This window comes from Plasmodium cynomolgi, chromosome 13 (genome assembly GCF_000321355.1).
Source record: "Plasmodium cynomolgi strain B DNA, chromosome 13, whole genome shotgun sequence".
Taxonomy (NCBI): domain Eukaryota; phylum Apicomplexa; class Aconoidasida; order Haemosporida; family Plasmodiidae; genus Plasmodium; species Plasmodium cynomolgi.
In genome coordinates this window covers 643,295-657,868 of record NC_020406.1, presented here as the reverse complement: position 1 = coordinate 657,868, position 14,574 = coordinate 643,295, and the positions used below count along the sequence as shown (strand labels likewise).

The 14,574-nt window shown below is 42.1% G+C and overlaps 6 protein-coding genes across 6 annotated transcripts in view; 4 read left to right on the top strand and 2 right to left on the bottom strand.

Moving 5' to 3' along the window:
- Positions 1 to 1,113: 1,113 nt before the first annotated feature.
- Positions 1,114 to 1,593, bottom strand: PCYB_132420 (mitochondrial import inner membrane translocase subunit Tim17; the record flags this gene model as incomplete). The annotated part of the gene is made up of 1 exon (XM_004224266.1): positions 1,114 to 1,593. A coding segment is annotated over one exon (480 nt), but the record flags the coding sequence as incomplete, so codon positions are not given.
- A 2,501-nt stretch (positions 1,594 to 4,094) lies between these two features.
- On the top strand, positions 4,095 to 4,859 carry PCYB_132410 (mitochondrial glycoprotein domain containing protein; the record flags this gene model as incomplete). Its single annotated transcript, XM_004224265.1, has 2 exons — positions 4,095 to 4,547; positions 4,602 to 4,859. The coding sequence occupies 2 exons, from the start codon at positions 4,095 to 4,097 to the stop codon at positions 4,857 to 4,859; spliced, it is 711 nt and encodes a 236-aa protein (XP_004224313.1).
- Positions 4,860 to 5,653: 794 nt separating this feature from the next.
- PCYB_132400 (hypothetical protein) lies at positions 5,654 to 7,499 on the top strand (the record flags this gene model as incomplete). The annotated part of the gene is made up of 4 exons (XM_004224264.1): positions 5,654 to 6,352; positions 6,605 to 6,734; positions 6,883 to 7,190; positions 7,380 to 7,499. Exons 1-4 carry the CDS (start codon positions 5,807 to 5,809, stop codon positions 7,497 to 7,499), a joined length of 1,104 nt encoding a protein of 367 aa, XP_004224312.1. The 5' UTR covers positions 5,654 to 5,806.
- A 1,338-nt stretch (positions 7,500 to 8,837) lies between these two features.
- PCYB_132390 (cytochrome c oxidase assembly protein) lies at positions 8,838 to 10,139 on the top strand (the record flags this gene model as incomplete). Its single annotated transcript, XM_004224263.1, has 1 exon — positions 8,838 to 10,139. The coding sequence occupies one exon, from the start codon at positions 8,838 to 8,840 to the stop codon at positions 10,137 to 10,139; it is 1,302 nt and encodes a 433-aa protein (XP_004224311.1).
- A 601-nt stretch (positions 10,140 to 10,740) lies between these two features.
- On the bottom strand, positions 10,741 to 11,583 carry PCYB_132380 (hypothetical protein; the record flags this gene model as incomplete). Its single annotated transcript, XM_004224262.1, has 1 exon — positions 10,741 to 11,583. A coding segment is annotated over one exon (843 nt), but the record flags the coding sequence as incomplete, so codon positions are not given.
- Positions 11,584 to 13,548: 1,965 nt separating this feature from the next.
- Positions 13,549 to 14,574, top strand: part of PCYB_132370 (hypothetical protein) — a gene marked incomplete at its 3' end in the record, with an annotated part of 2,420 nt that continues 1,394 nt past the window's right edge. The window contains exons 1-2 of the mRNA XM_004224261.1: positions 13,549 to 14,173; positions 14,366 to 14,441. Of these exons, the coding sequence (XP_004224309.1) occupies positions 14,084 to 14,173; positions 14,366 to 14,441 (166 nt within the window). The 5' untranslated portion in view covers positions 13,549 to 14,083. The remainder of the gene's footprint in view (positions 14,174 to 14,365; positions 14,442 to 14,574) is intronic.

Genomic DNA, 14,574 nt, shown 5'->3' with positions numbered 1-14,574 from the left:
AAAANNNNAAAAAAGAAAAGAAAAGAAAAAGCGTTTTCCCCCTCTTTTTTAATTCATCCCGGGGGAACCTCACCTGCAAAGCGTACGCGAGTGCGCTTGCCCTTTTCCCGCTTCGCAAGGCTCATCCAAAACCATTGTTAACACTACCGTACTGCATATCCCCGCACGCGCGAGTCGTAAGCTTTGTTGGGGAATACACACAGCCACGTCAAATGTCCCAACCCAATTCGAAGCAACTCTCAACCAACACACTTAGTTCACTTTTTAATAACTTATTCGTTTAGCACTACGGCTTCATTTTGCGCAACGTACTGAACGGAGTGCGACGGTCCCATTGGGGGCCCCGGAGAGCGCCTACACCAAAATGGTAGCCCAAAATGGTAACCCAAAATGGTAACCCAAAATGGAAAACCAAACCGTTTGAACACATTTTTATTCTCCCATTTTTTGGAAGGCTTCGATATTAAAAAATTCGTGTGTTACAGAAGACACAAAAAAAAAAAAAAAAAAAAACATAAGTACGTAAGTAAATAAATAAGTAGGGGGCAATAATGCGCACAGCGGGCATCATAAATGGTCGCGCAGTGGCAGAGTAACGGCCACACAACGGCCGCGCAAAGGCCGCTTAAACGCAACGCCATGCACATGTACCAACGCACCATTACGAATAGTTATTAATTCCACTTAAAAATAAAACAAAAATGGTGAAATTTGAAATATGCAGCTTTGAGAAAATGGCAACGTGAGGGAAGCAGCCGAGCGGGGGGGGAAAGCGACCGGGGGCATGCACACATACACACGTGGAGCAACTCTCGCATAGAGGCATATGCACCACAACAATGAGGTAGGAGAAGGCACAGAATTAAAAAAAAAAAAGGCAGAGAAAAGATTCACCTTTGAAAAGCGCCACGTGTATGTACGTACGCACGTAGCTACCACCCCTGCGAAAATTGTTAATTAAAATTGATACGGGTATACACACACATACCGGTTAACGGTGGTGGGGTGTGGGGGGACAGAATAAGCTGTACATAGGAACTGACACATCACTATGTACAGAACAAATATCATAATATTTCACGATCACGTAAACATACGCAGCTATTATCTACTATTTTTGGACGCCATTTTTTTTTCCAACTCCATCTGTTGCTGAAATTGCTGTCTAGGGGTCGGTGTTGTCTTACGAGTCAATACGAGCGAAACGATTTCTATAATGGCTAGCAAAACTCCACCGACGATGGCATTTCTCGAAGCAGATCTCCAACCACCCCTCATGGCTAAAACACCACCTGTAAAAAACCCACTCCCTATGGCATTCCAGTGGTCTTCCTTTTTCCGTATATACTGAAATGTACAATCGAAGCAACTAAATGTGCCTCCCCACACGGCAAAGTTACCTCCCAAAATGGGGGCCCTCATACGGCCACTGTACAGAGCGCCACTTAACACATCCCCTTGGGGGCTATTTCTTGCGCCCTTTAAAAAATGCCATATGTACCCTCCTATGCATCCCATGCCAAACGCGCCACCCATATCTTCTATGATTCTGTCAGGACATGGCTCTCTCGCTAAGTCTCTTTCTTGTAACATTTTTTAAAACATATCACTCAAAAGGGGGGAAAAAAAAAATATATGCCCCTTTTTTTCTGTGCAGGGTAGTTGCTGCTATAATTTGTACGATTGTGCGATGGTAATCGAATGCTCACTCCTCAAAAGGCGGAAAAAAAAAAAAATATATATATATGAAAGAAAGGACTTCCGTTATGTGTGCAAAAGGTCCGCATTTATTTACATTCCTACACGAGGGCGTAGCTGTGTGTTTAATTTTATATGTTGTAAGATCATCCAACACTTGAATCCTTTTCTTCGCTTGGCCACCAATTTTGTCTCTTCAGAAATATGTTCCTTCTACGTGGGGAGTTATACATTAAAACTCTAACCGGAAATGTTTTACAAGTTGGTACAGCGAAGGACGCTCTTGCAACGAAATTTACAAAGGTTGAAAAAAAAAAAAACGGGGCGAGGTCGTTTGTAGGAACTTTAGCCATAAAATCAAGTCGCCTTTTTTTTTTTTAAAACCGCTCACTCCAGTATGCGCAACTTTGGTGTAGTTTCACAAAAGTGTCATTCCGTGTACCTTTTTGGGGTAGAGACGCACCTATGCGTAGCCTTATCTACTCTGTAAATATGGCGCATGGTGCTTAACACGGGGCGGGGTTTACAGTCTCCTCTGCTCAGGCACCCCTTGGCGTTGGTATGAGCATACATACATAGGCATATGCACATATATAGGCATATGCACATACATGGGCATATATATATCCACCTATATGTGCGCTCCGCGCGGTGTGCATACGCTGCAGAGAGCCCTCCCCCGAAGCAAAATCGCAAAATCGCAGAATCGCAGAATCGCAGAATCGCAGAATTGCAGAATCGCAGAATTGCAGAATCTCTTCTATGCCACTAAATCAACTGCTGTTATTGGGCACGATACGAGAGCAGTGTGCCACCACAAATGACAAGTGGAGCGCTGTACAAAATAGCGCAAATCGCGTAAATCTCGTAAATCGCACAAATGGCACAAATGGCACAGTGGCGTACACCTGACTCAGTTGTCACCGTGTTCTTTACACAAATAATTGTACCATCTTGTGGCGCATTTAAAACGCCCAGCTTGGCTACGTAACTTTATCGCCTTCTCAGTGGGGACCACTTTAAGTATTCCCACGTAGATATGCGTTCATTTCACTCAATTGTAAACTTGCAAAGGTATCAAACCTCCTCTCTCGCATCACTTGAAAAGAAAATTTTTAATTCGCTTAAAATGGGTTTTAATTTAAAGTACAGTATGCAAAATCGGCATAAAAAAAAAAAAAATGGGAATTTTTTCTTTTTTTTTTTCTTCATCCTCTTTGCGTAACGCGAGTTTGTTCATTTTTATTGCCCCTTCATTTTGTTATAAAGTCGGGATCTATATGACCGTATGCGTTTCGTACCACTGCAGGGTTAAGCGGCGCGCGCAAGCACATATGTATGCACGTAATAAGTATCAAGCATGTACCACGTAGGCAATCCTCTTTTTTTAAGCGCCACACTTGCCGCTCCATGCAAGTTGGCGAAGAAATGTACTGCCCATGTGCAAAGGCTGTGCTTCATTTCATCACCGTATTGTATGCACCCATTTTTAACACTTTTTTCTGGGGGGCACTCGTAGCAGTGCCCTACAAATCTCAACATACCCACATACGTTCGCTCACAGGCACAGTTTATCCATTCATCTGACGTTCAAGTACGTGTAGGCCTTTTCGACACGCAGATTATGCATCTACTGTTGACCTCCATTTGAGGAGAAAACGAAGTAGTACATTTTCACACCATCATACATGGTGGTCAGTGGGAAGGAAACGAAAATTTCATGTAACCGCTTTTCTGCTCAATCGTCACTTATCCCGTCGTGCTTTTTTTTTTTTTGGTGCAGGTTGAGTGTACATGGCTGAGATGCGCATTCTGTGGGGCGAGACTGCCGTATGCGGGAAAAAAAGTGAGTGGGAATGTGCCGCAACGCACAAGCACATATAATTTAATATATGCCCCATACGTACATAAATAAATGTACATTACTGGTATGCGTAAATCCCCTCGTCGTTTTATTTTTTTTAAAATCGCGAAAATGTGAAAATTTTACGAAATCATGATGTCATAGATTTAACATTTATCATTCCGCGCAAATTCAACCCCACGGCAACATTTTTTCCTCGCTTGCGAACCAATTGAGAAAACTAACAACACGGTTACCACGCCACAGTTTTAACGTTAAACAGTGTTTCTCCCATCTGTTTTTGTAAAAAAAAAAAAAAAAAAATAGCCAAAATAAAGATAACACGCAATTGTAGAGCCTTTGACGCATCACCGTTAGTGAATGAACCTACTGGCAATCTTCACATGTGCCTCCCCCAAGTGAGCATCTGAACGCAGCTCTTTTCTGTGCATAGAGTTCGGGTTACGCGAATAAGCAGCCTTTTTATACGTAGCAAGGCACACCAAACTGTATTATATTCACACTTTTCACTTTAAACCTCACTTTTGAAAAAATGAATTTCTTGAGAAGAAACGCTACAAATTTGTGTAAAGGCAAAGTCTTGGGGAAGCACCTGAACTGCTCTGTGAACGAGCTCAGCAACTTGAATAAGAGAAAGATTTCCAACATAATCAACCTTGGGAAATATGGACAAAGGTACCAAGGAACCCATTCCAGCTCTGTTATTGGAGCAAAAAGATTTGCTTCAAGTGAAGCGCAGAAACTGTCCGAAGTTGTAAAAGCAGAGGTGCAACATGAGAAGTCGAATTATGAGGCACCAGATAATATTAAGAAGTTTTTGCAAACGTCGGGATGGAAATTTGAGGAACAAGAAGGGGATGTCAACATGGTGCTAACCAAAAATGTGGATGGAATGAAAATTATTATCGATTTTCAACTTGTGTCCCCATTTCAAGCAGAAGGAGAAAATGAAGCGCAAGCAGAAATGACTGACTTTTCTGTCACTGTTGAAAAGCCAAACAAACAAGGAGGCATTACCTTTTATTGTACCACCTTACAGAATGATGAGAAATTCAGATATATGATTGGAAATGTTAAGTATTATAAAAATGAAGAAGGAAAAAATTCCGTGTCAGCTTATAATGGACCTGAATTTGAAGACCTGGATGACTCCTTACAAACTTCGCTCGATGAATGGCTGGCGAACTTAGGAGTAGACTCTGAGTTGTGTGATTTTATCGATTCCTGTAGCATTGACAAAGAGCAAAGAGAATACATGTCATGGTTACAGAACATTTCGAATTTTATCGAATCTTAATTTCTTTCCCCCACCCCCCACTTTTGACCATTAAATTGTGTGCACAACACGTGTTAACTATTTTTATATATATGTGTGCAGACTGATATTTCATATCATTTTCCCTACATGGTATGCAACACGTGTGTTATGCATTATATAAATTGTTAAGTAGCACAATTTAAGAACCAACCCCCCCTTTAACAGTTTATTTTCTTGGCGAAATATAACTGTATTCTTTAAATTAACTACAACAAAGCTCATTTTTAAAGAATTATTAATTTAAATTATTATCCCAGCTTTTTTCTTTTTTTTTTATCCTGTATTACATCGCCCATCATGGAAGCGTGCAATTGTACTTCTTTCTCTGCGAAGGGGAAAAATGCACATAAAGCGAGTTCCATTTTTGCAACATCACGCGGCTTAAAAAGGAAACTTGAAGCAAAAAGGCGAAAAAAAAAAAGTTCATTTTTGCATGAACAGGTCAGGTAAACATGGAAAAAATCTAGCCATTTTGTGCATTTTTTATGCTTTTTTTTTGCAAAGTTTTTTTTTTTTTTTGTAGAATGTTAAAATTGGCTGTTTATTTAACCAACTGGCGAGTTCCCTTACTTTGCAGCTGTGTGTGCGTTTTTTTATCACAACGTTTTTGTATTACCACGCGTGCGTGGCAGTAACATTCAAAGGAGGTGTAAAATGTGCAATTTTTCCTCTGTGCAAAATAGTCTGTTTTTCTCTTCCACGCAAAATAGACTGTTTTTCTCTTCCACGCAAAATAGACTGTTTTTCTCTTCCACGCAAAATAGACGGTTTTTCTCTTCCACGCAAAATAGACGGTTTTTCTCTTCCGCGCAAAATATACGGTTTTTCTCTTCCACGCAAAATATACGGTTTTTCTCTTCCACGCAAAATAGACGGTTTTTCTCTTCCACACAAAGAACACAACTTGCCCAATCCTCGCTCCAAACATGGAAAACGTAAGCAAAAGGGATATCCTTGTGAATTATTTAAAACTGTGCAACAAGAACGATATGGCTGAGGCAGTGATGAAATACTGCGATGAGGACCGTGGGATAGTTTTCAACAGGCACCCCGCCAGAAACGAGAACAAATTTGGAGCGATCTACGACTACGCGGCTTCTTCGAAGTCCAAAATGCCAAGCGCGATGAGCTCTTCGCACGATTTAAAAGGGCCAATCGAAAAAGGAAGCAATCGAAGCAATGGAAGAAGTCAAAGCAGTCGAAGCAATCGAAGCAATCGAAGCCGTCACAGCATAGTGCAATCCAAGTGCTTCTATAAGAGTAAAAGCTCTCTGGAAAGTGTGAAAATAGATAAGCAGCCAAGCAGTTACATACCATGCGGCAGCAAACAGGAAGTGCCGGACGGAGTAGTGCAGACGAATGACCCCATTTCCGATGTGCTGGATGACATGTGTGAAATTGTAGCACCTGAAGGCAGGGGCAAGTTTTTAAAATTTATAGGGGAAAATTACGTGTACGTCCTGCTGGAAAATGTACGTAAATGAGTGCCTTGTTAAGTATCCACAATGCAGAGGAGCGTGTGCATGTTCGCACTAAATTCTGTTGCCTCTGCAAAAATGCCTATGCAGGAATGCGATTTAAAAAAAAAATAAGATAATCGCCTCTGCCTGGAAAAGCAACATAACAATTAACATGCGAATCGTTGCACATTCTATGTAGCCCCGGCGGCGATCGCTGCACAGTTTGCGTAGTAAGAAAAATATTTTTTTTCTGTTTCATTTCAGGGCACATACAATTGCTACCCCATGGACCTGCTCAAGCTAAATCGATCCTACTTGAAGACAAACGCGATGTACAACCTCCGATTGAACTACAAAGACAGGGCGTTAAATCACACTAGGAATGTCTTAAAAGGTGGAATATATTATGCCTTTCCATTTTGATCTGCCTTCCAAAATATTAGAGCAGACACCCTTTTTTTAATTTCCCCCTCCCCCTAGTATGTCTCACTTTTTATACCTTTTAAAATTTAACCCAAATTATTTCCCCTTCTTTTTTGCAGATAAAATTGCTTCCTTGCAACGCAAGGAGAGCCTCTTAAATGAACAGAAAGGAACTTCCGACGAGTTCGTCGCGTTTCCTGCTCACATGGACCATTTGAGAGACTACATAATGAAAAACGACTCAGAGAAAGAAAACGTTCCCTTGAGGAATTACTTGGAGAACCACTTGGAGAGTCACTTGGATAATCACTTGGAGAGTCACTTGGTGAATCACTTGGAGAAACACGTGATGCGTCTTCCCTTGAAGAATGAAGAATCGGGTGTGGGTGAACACGACAGGAGCCACATACCTGAGCACCACAATTTGGTAATGTGCCGCGAAATGGGGGTGCACCCAAATGGATACACATCCCGTTTTTCGCTGAATAAATAGCATGGGCAAAATTGCCACATTTTGAGGCGACTCCAATTATGGCCAATTATGACCAATTCTGCACATTCCTGCCCAGTCCTGCCCAATTTCATCCGACTCTTTTTCGTTCCTTCTCCTTTACAGGCTAAAAAAACTGTTAAGGTTAAATCGTTAAATAGTAGGTACACGTTGGAGGGGTCCAAATGGTATGCCCCCACTGATCTCAAAATTGCAAGTGAGGAAAGCTGCAGCGCTTGCTGCTGACTCAAATGGGGTCAATACCTTCTGTTTTGCTTTCCAAGAATTTGTTTCTTCATGTCATTTTGTTAATTGCATTGTCCAGCACGCAGTGGTCATACTTGGCAACTTGGCCACTTCTTTGCTTCCACCACTACCCCAATTGTTTTGGGCATCTTTTTTTTTTTTATCCTTTTTTGCGGGTGCTCCTATTTGGCTGCGCAATTTTGTCCCCACGGTGCATCAAAAACTACTCTTAAAAAGGGCTACACACGATTTGCTTTAGCGCAATTGTTTCTGATTCGAGTCGGCAACGTGCTCCCCCCCACCCAATGCACACCACACGCTTAGCGAACTATTGTGTACATGCTGAACGGTTAACCGTTGATGTGTAGGCCTGTGCTAGCTTTATCCATCATTCTGTGCCCCCCTATTGGGGCTTACTCTTGTTGCTAGGCGTGGCCTGTTTAGCGCCACACCTGGGGGGTCACGGACCACTGCTAGGGATGCTACCACATCAGCGCTTCGCCTTTTTTTTATTAATAAAACTCGCATTAGAAAAAAAAAAAAAAATGTGTGGACAACTCCAGGTCGTTCTGGCATCATTTTGAAAAGGAGTTCACTATGTGCTAGGCGCATTTCTTCCAAAAGAACAAGGCATATCCTCGTTATCCGCGCATGTGGTTTTGCTCCGCCTTGCCTGTGCACAGTGAAGAAGCACCCACTTTTGAATCCACAAAGAATTTACGCCGTTGTGCTTATATGGGGTAAAAAAGCGCTGCTGCGTTGGGATTATCCATTAGCTTTGAAGCATGTAAAAGCCACATGTGAATACTCCTTTGCGCACAAAAAAAAGGGGAGAAAAATAGAGATGAACGAGGGGCATTTCTCTTTATCCAAAATATCCTCCGAATGGAATCAACAAAGCTTATCATACATCTGTGCAAAAAGGGGCGATAAAAAAATAAGGCCCACATGGATGACTGAGCAATTTTCTTCCTTTTGCAAAGTGATAAATATGACCCTAATTAGGGGAGATACCATCTGCGAGAATAATCTAACCCTTCCATATGTGGAAAATGAGTTATTGAAGAATGGAGAGTTTAACCTGTTTTTCTCATTTATCGTTTCCATACTGGAAAGAGTGCCCTGAGGTTCCCCTCTCTACCTGAAAAGTCCCTCTTCCAATTTTTGACATGACTAAGTATAGTTCCGTCGCGTGGTATACTCGCCTCCTCTTTCTCTGCCTTTTTTTCTCCCCTGTGTCTCCCCTTTTTGTGTGTACTCATATTTGCAGTTAGGTTCAGGGAGAGCGGAAATCAGAAGGCACAGCTCACATTTTGCACCGTCCAGTTGCAATTCAACATGTGCCTACACAGAGTTGTCTCTTTAGGGCACTATGCCCATGTACGGAACGGGCTCGAAAGGGCATTCATGAACAGGGCGTTGCAGAGTAGGAGGCCCTTCAACACATTCACCAATCTGAGTAAAGCAGAAGAATCATTCGTAATTAAGAAGGCGAATAGGTACATGAATTATGTGAAGGAAGGTCAAGAATTTAAAGTAGGAATGTGGCTTAACACTTGCAGCCTGTTAATACTAGGCATGATAAGTATAGGTGGTTACACCCGCTTGACCGAAAGTGGGTTGTCAATAACGCACTGGAAATTTCAGGGCGTAAAATACCCCAAGGATGAAGAAGAATGGCTACGAGAATATGAGAAGTATAAATTAACACCGGAATATAAACAAGTACATTATAACCTGTCTATGGAGGATTATAAAAAACTTTTTTTTAATGAATGGCTACACAGAACATTTGGTCGTTTTATAGGATTATTTTTTATCGGAGGTGCTAGTTTTTTTTTATATAAAAATTATTTAAAAAAAAGTATGATAAAAAAATTGAGTGTCATTTTAGCCTTGGGAACATTTCAAGGATTCGTAGGTTGGTGGATGGTCAAAAGTGGATTTGAAATTCCACAGACGGAAAATAAAACCCCTAGGGTTTCTCCATACAGGTTAGTTTTCCATCTCTTCTGTGCCACCATAACGTACAGCTATCTTTTTCTCAACGCACTCACTTTGATCGAGGTGGCCAAATTGAGGAAACAGTTTGCCAAGAGTCAAATAGCCGATTGGTCAGAATTCCTACGAACTCAGTTAATACACGAAACGTATGAACGGAGAAATATTACCAGGGGGACCAAGTTAGGCCTACTTTGTTTTTCCCTTCTCGTTCTTTCTAATATTATGTATGGTGGCTTTGTGGCTGGGAATGATGCAGGGTATGCCTACAACACGTGGCCCAAAATGTTGGACAAATTTATTCCGGACGATGTAAAAAATTTTTATTTTAACAAAAAGAGGAAGTATGAGCAGTTGTTTGAGAACACAGCCCTGGTGCAGTTTAATCATCGGATGCTTAGCTACTTGATTGTCTTGAATAGCTTCATCTTATACTACTGTTCGCAGAAAATGGCACTTAGCAAAAAAACCAAACGACTCTTCTTCGTGTTGCCCTTAATCACAACCGCGCAAATGCTCACCGGCATAAGCACCCTTGTGCACCACGTGCCTGTCCACCTGGCCCTGGTGCACCAGTTCGGGGGCTTCTGCATTTTGTCCACCCTGCTCCACTTGGCCAAGCGGGTGTTCCGCGTGTAGCAGCAGGGGTTTGCGTATAGCGGCAGGGGGTTGTGTATAGCGGCAGGGGTTTGTGTTTAGCGGCAGGGGGTTGTGTATAGCGGCAGGGGGTTGTGTATAGCGGCAGGGGTTTCTGTTTAGCAGCAGGGCTTTGTGTTTAGCAGCAGGGCTTTGTGTATAGCAGCAGATTTGTGTGTATAGCCGCATATTTGTGTGTATAGCCGCATATTCGTGTGTGTGTTTTTTTTTCCCCAAGATGACCCCCCCTCCTGTGGGGCAGCTTTAAGGCGATTCGCCAAAATGGGGCGTACCACCGAGCGTGCAACGGTTTCGCCACTTGCGCCGGACCTTCGCGCGAACCATTGCACGCGCCCATTTGTGCCTCTTCCCATCCAGTGGTACACCGTGGAGGCACTCCTCACTTTGTTTTTTTCTTTTTAAAAAAGGAGTCGATCATCATCTGATTCCTGGGTTGCTGCAAGGGATGCTTCTTCCCCTTGGAGAAACTCTCATTCTGTTGCATTTTCTTCTTTTTGTCATCCTCCTTCATTTTGCTTAATTTTTCCTGTATATCTAAAGGTGTAAGTCTTTCACTCAAAGATGAACTCATAAAACCCTTCACAACTAGCCAAACAAAAGTCCTCAAATTGGATCCACAAAATTTGTAATACTTTTTATTAAACTGTATGACATATGAGTCTACCAGCTTTTTATATTCACCATACACATCGATTTGTTTCAATTTTGCAGTTTTGACTCTGGATATGCTACTCACATGGAGGTTCATATCAACTTTGTGTTTCTTCAAAATATCCTCCTCTACAGTATGAGCATAATCAGAAAAAATAATTTTATTTTCGATTATATAATTGAATAACTTAACACATTTAAGATTATAAAAATTTTGGACCTTCTTCAAATTCGGTTTGAAATAATATTTGCCCATCTCGTAACACTCATCACAAATATTTTTTAATCTCTCCTTAATGTTACTCACATTTTTGTTAAAAATGAAAAAGGCATTTTTGCTTATTTCATTTTGTTCTCTATTCTCTCTGTCTTTTAAAATACTATCAAGGTAATCCCCCAATGTGGTATACGTATTGCTGGTGCAATTTTGATAAATGATACTTATGAATAAAAAAATTGCATCAATGGGATAACAGAAAAAGCTACATTCATTTTGCACAGCATAGTTATTTATAAAAAGGGACACACAACTTTTGTTTATTTTTTCATTTTCATGTTTTATGGACTCAATTTTTGGATTAAAATAATTCCGTTCCAGCAGGTACAGCAAGTTGCTCCTTTCACTGTAGTGGTATAGCACACATTTGTGTGGCTCGCTTATGCTTGGCAATTTGATGAACCTATAATTCGTTACCTTAACTTTTTGTTCCCCTGCCTGTTCACTCTCTCCGGAGGAGAATAGGTGGAACAGAAACGCATTCTTCCCATCCTCCATCGTGCGGAAAGGAGGTGTGGGGGGGGAGCGGCTAGCCGAGGGGTGGAAGAGGTTAACCGAGGCGTGGAAGCGGTTAACCGAGGGGTGGAAGCGATTAGCCGAGGGGTGGAAGCGATTAGCCGAGGGGGGCAAATTTATAGGGGAAACTATGGAGGGACAAAATTCGCGGGATATTTTTTCCCTTTTTATCTGCCTCCGAACTCCGAACTCCGAACTCCGAACTCCGAAGCGCCTACAAACGGGGGTCCTCCCATATCACGCTTGCCTCACATGACGACCTGCGCAACTCCGTGAGAATTCCGTTTCCCTCCGGCGCGGGGACCTCATGTCACAACGCGCATGCGCGTGCATATGGATGTACCATTCTGTCGAGGCGCAAAAAAATTGGGGGAGCCTTTCCGCCCTAATGGGGCGTCTCGCGGGACGTGCACGCGGTGAAAATAGGCCGAAAAAAACAGCAAGTGGCCAATTAGGCCTCCCCCCAAAAGGCATGTCTCCGAACGTTCCAAAAAAAAAGGTACCATGAGGGGATGTATAAACGAAAAAGTAAGAAGGCTGACTTGAGCACTTATGCCTGTGCGAAGACAAACGCCAAGTCGAGTGATTTACTCATCCCGCTTAAATGCGTGAGGCGAATGAAACGGAAATGATTCACTTCACCGATGTAGGACCATTTTAAGTAACAGAACCTCCCACACATGTGTGTGCCTATGTGTAGGGGTTTATTTCTATGTCCACCTTTATGGGTAATCCTCCCCGCTGGAAATCCCATCAATGGTTCATTTTGCCCCTTAAAAATGGGCACCCCTCCGATGGAGACAGCAAAAAGGGTGAGAGCCAACCGAACCAGAGGCAGAGGCAGAGTCACAATTTGGAAAGTTAAAAAAGTGTACAAAATGCTCTAACGAAATATGCGCAATAAAAAGGGGAAGAAAAAAAGTGCACTCTTTCAATAAAGGGGTAAAATATTTGTGGCGTTATTCTTGCCTGTTAATGTGTTCCTTTGTGCAGCTTAATTTTACTCTGCCAATTTTGTTACTTCTAACGCACACTGCGTCGCGAAGGAAAGCAAGCCTTCCACCCTTCACACACCCCATCCTTAGCACAACCCATGTACATATATAGAAAAGGGTTATATGTGTACGTGTGTTTGCGCGAGAGGTGACCTCCCCGGATTAACCCCTTTTAAGGAACTGCACACAGAAATTTATTCTTGCATTAGCCTGCACGCCATTTATCAGCTGATTCCCCACGCGCGTTTTCAATTGGTTAGACTTAAAAATTTTTTTTCCTTTTTATGTCCCATGAAAGGTAGACATGTTTGTTCTAAACGTAGGGGAAAAAATGGGATAGTCATGTGCCATATTTGCACACTTATGTAAGCGGTGGAGCGGAGGGACACACAGGAACAATCAGGGGGACTGCACTGCCTGCCCTGCGCTAATTTGACCAACGGCAACAAAATGGGACCAATGCAAAAAAAAAAAAAAAAAAAAAACTTCGTACTGATTTGTGGCGTGTGCCTGTTCAGTTATAGGGAGGCGGAAAAATGTATTTTGTCCAAAAGGGATTTGTCAAAATGGGGGAAGGGCGTCCTTCCCTTGAAAATGACAGTCAACATGGGTACCCGAAAAAAAAAAAACGCTGTAAACCCCGCTCAAAATGCCACACAGACGGCGATGGCGGTCAAAAAATTCAACGCCGCTGCGCAGGCGTATACACAAATGAAAACAAACATGGACGTGAGGATATATCTGCTTAGCGCAGGACCCCCCTTTCCTCCCACATAGCACAAAGAACAAAGTTACAAAATTGTAGGTCACGTTTTACTATGCCTAAGCTTTTGAGCTGCAAGAAAAAAAAAAAAAAAAAAAAAAAGTAATGTCTACAAATTGGTACTTACAAAAGGGAAGTACACAAATTTCTATCTAAACGAAAAAGAAAAATTTATATTCTTAGCTGTACATATCAAATTGAGCCAATTTTAATGGGAGAAAAATTATATAGTCTGTAAGCAGTTCCTCGAAAAGGCAACAAAACGGGACTTTCAATTGCCTAAAAGGGTTTTACACACCCTATTGTTGTACGCTTTTTTTTTTTTTTTTTTTTTTTTTGCACGCCTTTAAAGAAATTTTAAAAGAATTAAAAAGCAACTTGGCAAGCTTCACAAAACTGCAACAACAACACTTTTAAGTGAAAAAAGCGAAAAGGGCAGAACTGGACCAGTACACTGTTTTTAACTTTTCGGTGTACCGCGCGTGTTGTGCCAATCAGGGGGAAAAAACACGCTCCTTGGTAGAAGCGAACGTTTGCGTCTAACTGTGATTGTCCCGCTGCCAAGCTGATCTGAAGGGAAGCACGCACCCTAAATATATGCTTGTGCATGTACGTGTGTCTATACGTATAAACACCCATATAGCTGCGCAGACCGACTGCCGCTTCCCAAAACTGCGTTCGATCAACGCGAAAAAAAAGCACAACAGACGCGCTCCGCTTGCAAATGGGGAACATATCCAGTGGGCAAACCAGGAAGCCATTGACACTGCTTGAGCTAAGCACAAAGATTGGGGAGTACCGAACGATAAATGAGGTGCGCAGGGGAGTAGGCGGCTCGAGATCAGCCGCAAACATGCATATATAGACGTGTGTCTATGTGCAATGGCTGGGTGATGATATCCCCCCCAAGAGAATACACACACGTGTGAATGCCTACTGGTGAACGCAAATATGTGGACCTGTGGACTTCCCCATGCATATATTCTCAACTTGTTCACCTTTTCAGGGAGACCCTGAGATGGTCGAAGATCCCGACTTCCCACGGAAGATGATGAACGAAGCATTAAGCAACAACACAACGAGTAAGCAAATTAGGAAGGGGATAAAAACTCTTCTAAACATACTGGCGCAGATTTATTATCATTTTTTTTTTTTTTTTTCTCTTCAAAGTGGCCTCGAATTGCAACTCTCTTCGCAAAGCCACTATAAAAAAAA